The 4,393-nt window shown below is 41.4% G+C and overlaps 1 protein-coding gene across 1 annotated transcript in view; it reads left to right on the plus strand.

Moving 5' to 3' along the window:
- The window catches only part of PXMP2 (peroxisomal membrane protein 2), a 14,286-nt gene extending 10,456 nt beyond the window's left edge, over nucleotides 1-3,830 (plus strand). The window contains 6 exon segments of the mRNA XM_075319951.1: nucleotides 35-108; nucleotides 111-156; nucleotides 1,627-1,717; nucleotides 1,719-1,789; nucleotides 2,043-2,158; nucleotides 3,666-3,830. Of these exon segments, the coding sequence (XP_075176066.1) occupies nucleotides 35-108; nucleotides 111-156; nucleotides 1,627-1,717; nucleotides 1,719-1,789; nucleotides 2,043-2,158; nucleotides 3,666-3,757 (490 nt within the window). The 3' untranslated portion in view covers nucleotides 3,758-3,830.
- Nucleotides 3,831-4,393: the final 563 nt, after the last annotated feature.

A 4,393-nucleotide genomic window follows, 5' to 3' on the forward strand; every position in this document is an offset into this window, starting at 1 on the left:
TGTACTTACATTGAAAAATCCTTTTTATTCACAGTGCAATTCTATCTGCCTTGGGGAATCTTTTAGCACAGAGCATCGAAAGGAGAGCGCCAATACGTAAATCATCGCGAAAGAAAATGTTGATCTGGTGGCACCCCTACAATTTGCGGCATATGGGTAAGGTTGTCTGTCTATTTTGTGGTTCTGCTGAAACACAGATGTCTTCATGATTGAGGGGAGAAAGGGCTAACCTCTTATTTGCCCTTTCTATTACTGGTCATTCAGGAGCATCGAAGAAGAAATCATTCTGTCCTTGTGTTTCTCTGACCGTGGGATTCCCACTCCTGTGATTTTGTTTGTGTTTAATCCTTTACTCTAGAATGCTCGTCACTTGTCATAAGCTCAGCTTTCTCAGCAATGAAATTGTTAATTGTCACGTTTGTGCCCAGTTGACCTTTCCAGGCTAAAGATCAACTGGCTGCTATTTCTAGGTTGGAGGTTTCAGGCCTAGCATCATCACGCTGGTTAAAATGAAGCCAAAGAACAATGTGAGCTGTCTGGGTATTCCGTATCTGCTATTTATTCCCTTTCCCACTAGTTGTCAGGTCTTCTGTGGTATCCTAGCTAGGAGCACAGCGTATGGTAAAGGGGAGACGCTAAGCTTAGAGGACGTGCATTATTTTTAATTATTATGATGTCCAATGTGCTCCTAAAAAGATACAGTCTGATCGTGGTTTGTTTGAAATATATAGAGATAGAGAGATATAGATAGATATATCTCTCTCAAATTTATTATTTTTTTTTTTTTTTTCTAAGCTGCCTGAAAAAACGTTAAACATCAAGTTGGCATGCCTGATACAAGTGTATAGCAAAAAGTAGACACTAGAGGGAACCTGTCACCAGACTTGGCGACTATGAGCTGCAGCCACCACCAGTGTGCTCTTTTATATAACAGTATTCAGAATAGCTGTATATAAGAGTCCAGGCCTCTCTGAATAATGTAAAAAACACCTTTTATAATACTCACCTAGGGGGGTTGATCCAGTCCGATGGGCGTTGCTGCTCTCCAGTATGGCGCCTCCTCTCTACTTCAGTCTTCATCCTCCTTCCTCCTACCCAGCTCAGTGTGGATGACACATCTACGTCATGCACACAGGCTGACGCCAAATTCCTGCACAGGAGCACTTTGATTTGCTCTGCTGAGGCAGATCAAAGTACTGTAATGCTCAGGCCGCGAGGAAAGGTTAAAGACAAGATCTGGTGACAAGGGTCCTTTTAAGGAATAGTGATGAGTGATCGTACTTGCACCGCTTATTAGCTGATCGAGAATCGGGATTCAAGTGTGACTTGGGTACTGCGTATAATGGAAAGCTGCAGCATTTTTACACATCGAGCGTACCCAAGCACCTCAATGCTCGATCGAGCAGTGGTAAGCACCCTCACTAGTTAAGAACATTTGCAAAGTAGATACATTATTTTTCTTCATGCTTTGAGTCAATTAAAAAACAAAAAACAAAAACAAACGACTTCTTGCTATGATATACAGCTGCTGCTCTTCAGTGGAAATTGTTTAATAATATCCAACATTGCTCAATATGTCAACGGTTTCTGTTATCCGTCCTGTAAAGTTTTTGTTCTTTCCCCCAGACTTTTCTTCACCGGGCCGCTGTCTCATTACTTCTATTTGTTTCTGGAGCAATGGGTGCCATCCTCTCTACCACTGGCTGGCCTACGTCGGCCTCCTCCTTGAACGGTTGATTATCGCTCCTGCTTTCCTACTGCTCTTCTTTATTGTGATGAATTTTCTTGAAGTAAGTTTTCTACTCCTTTTTTTCTAGTCTTGAGTGCGGCAGGTATATTTCAACTGTCGTATTGTAATAGCATAGGTGCTATAATAGTGTGTGTGTGTGTGTGTGTGTGTGTGTCAAAGTAGAGTACCTAATAGATGTGACGTCACCAGTCCCGTTCACCTCCCGATGCGGGGTAGAAGAAAAACTTTGGTCCTTAGAATCATGTTGGGAAACTAATGTTTTATATAATTATTCTCTCTTCTATCCTTCTCGGGCAAAAAATCTGAAGTCACTGAATAGGAAACTAAAGGCTAGCTACTGGTCAGCACTAAAGATGAACTACAAAGTTTGGACTCCGTTTCAGTTTATCAATGTAAATTATGTGCCGGTGACAGGTAAGATCAGTTGGACACATTGTGCTAAAGTCTATCTCCGATCTGGAGCAAGTGGCTGGACTTTCCATGATTAGCGTCATTTGATCTACTGAAAGATAAGATATTTAGACTATAGGTAGGAAAGGAAATATCGCAGTGGCTGAGAAATAAGGAGGCAGGTCATTATGTGAATAAAGAGGGATGTAGAGAGTGGAGGGTGAGACTGTCGACCGGAAGGGGGGGGGGGGGGGGTTGTTGTGTGAGGACTACCCTCACTATTTGTTATGTTTATGAAAGTTTTAAAATGCAATAAAAAGTATCTGATTTTAAAAAAAAAAAAAAGTCCATCTCCAGGGGAAGATCAGGAAACCTCAGCTCTTAGACAGACTCCTAGCCGGGGACACTTGTTAATCATAGCATTACATTGGCATCAGAGATGGAGGTTTTTTGAGCTCTAATCTAATTTTTATAAGCAATTTAACTAAGTGGAAAGAGCCAGGCCTTCATAATGCCTAGAGCCCACAGTATATAGTTAGTCTTGGCACTAAATAACTGTTCAAATCCAGCACAAGTGCTCAGTGCACCCTTGGTGTATTTCAGGACAACCATCTATTTGGTTCTATTTATCTCTGCCCCCTCAAATCTTACTTTGACAGCTCTGGCTTTACGAAAGGCCGAGATAGTTTACTGCATTTTCCATCTATTTGCGCCTCACCAAGGGTGCACTGAGCTCCTATGTTTTGGTTTGAATGATCATATTGTTCTTGCTGATTCCCTTTAGAGAAAAAAAGTTTAATGAAAGTGAAACAGTCCCCCAGACTCAATAACCCCTGTGAAGATCTGAGGTTGTGGGTTGTATTCATCACCTAGACCATTTAACAATGCCATTATTTTTAATTCTGCTTACCATGGTCTTACAGCACCCTAGTATATGAGATCCCAATGTGGGACCGGTAGTTCCAGTGGCCCCATACTGGGCAATACAAACTGCCTCTTAACTTTTGGTAGGCAGTGGCAGCTTATACTCCTCGAGATGACGGATACCAAGACCATTCAGCAACAACTACAACCCCAAAGCTAACTGCATTTGTACAGGTACTTTTCCTGAGGCCAAGCTCCTCACCTGGGACTTACTTGTTAAATTTCCCTGTGTTGACTGCTCCACTGCCTCTATGATTCCCATCCACATAATGGGATTAGTGTCTGGAGAAAAATAGCTTAATAGAGGCCCATGTGCTACTGATGAGAGTAAAGTAATGATTGCTTTACACCAATTACCAATCTCATGCTCTGGCCTTTTGTGTACCTTTTTAAACTGACAAACAAGGACATATCTAACAAAAAAACAACAATGAAATTGATGTAACCAGTGTTCTGTGCTGGAAAAACCCCATCTCATAGAGATGTTGAATGTGCTATGTCTACTAACCTATAGTTCTCACCCCCGCCTTAGCCAATTGTATTATGTGCATTTAAGAGAATAAGGAAATCCTACTAGCATTTTATTTATCCTTCCTGTCTTTTCAGTTCCGAGTGTTATTTGCCAATATCGTCGCTTTCTTCTGGTATACATACTTGGCTTCCACAAGACAAATGACCGAGACTACCAGCTGATGTGCCATTGATGGGTCGATCTAGAAGCTACAGAGGCAACAGGAACAGACTAATTTTTCTAAGCAATAATTTCAGGACTCGAACTTTGTACTGTTAACTTCTTTTAAAAAGTTAATTGTAATAATTATGTTAAAGGGGTCAATTGTAAAATATGTGCCATGAGCAGTAATACTGGAGAAATTGTAAGGGTGGTTTTTTTTTGGTTTGTTGTTTTTTGTGACAGGAGCGCACAAAATAGTTAAGACTGAATTTACCAAGCCTTAGTATTCTGAAGTGAAGTCATCATATCATTTTACAGTTTACATCTTTTAGGTTGTGCCAACAACCCTTAATGGAGTCTTCCATTTGCTGCACAGGTTTAGCCCTTCTCCAGGGCATGCCGTAAACTGTGCCGTGCAAAACTGGTCATGAGCGTTAGCAATCGCTCACATTTGCAGCATATATTGAGTTACGCGCATTCTTTCAAGTTAACAGCTGCGTGTGAAACATCAGGCCGCACTCACATGACATGATGGCAATGAAGAAGAGGCAGAGATTATTCTCAATCTTCTCTGCACCTGTGGTCAGATTCTTGCATGCAAGAGAATCGGAGCATAGTAAAATATCACTCGGCTCTCGCTCACAGCAGTGTATGAG

This window comes from Anomaloglossus baeobatrachus, chromosome 1 (genome assembly GCF_048569485.1).
Source record: "Anomaloglossus baeobatrachus isolate aAnoBae1 chromosome 1, aAnoBae1.hap1, whole genome shotgun sequence".
NCBI lineage: Eukaryota > Metazoa > Chordata > Amphibia > Anura > Aromobatidae > Anomaloglossus > Anomaloglossus baeobatrachus.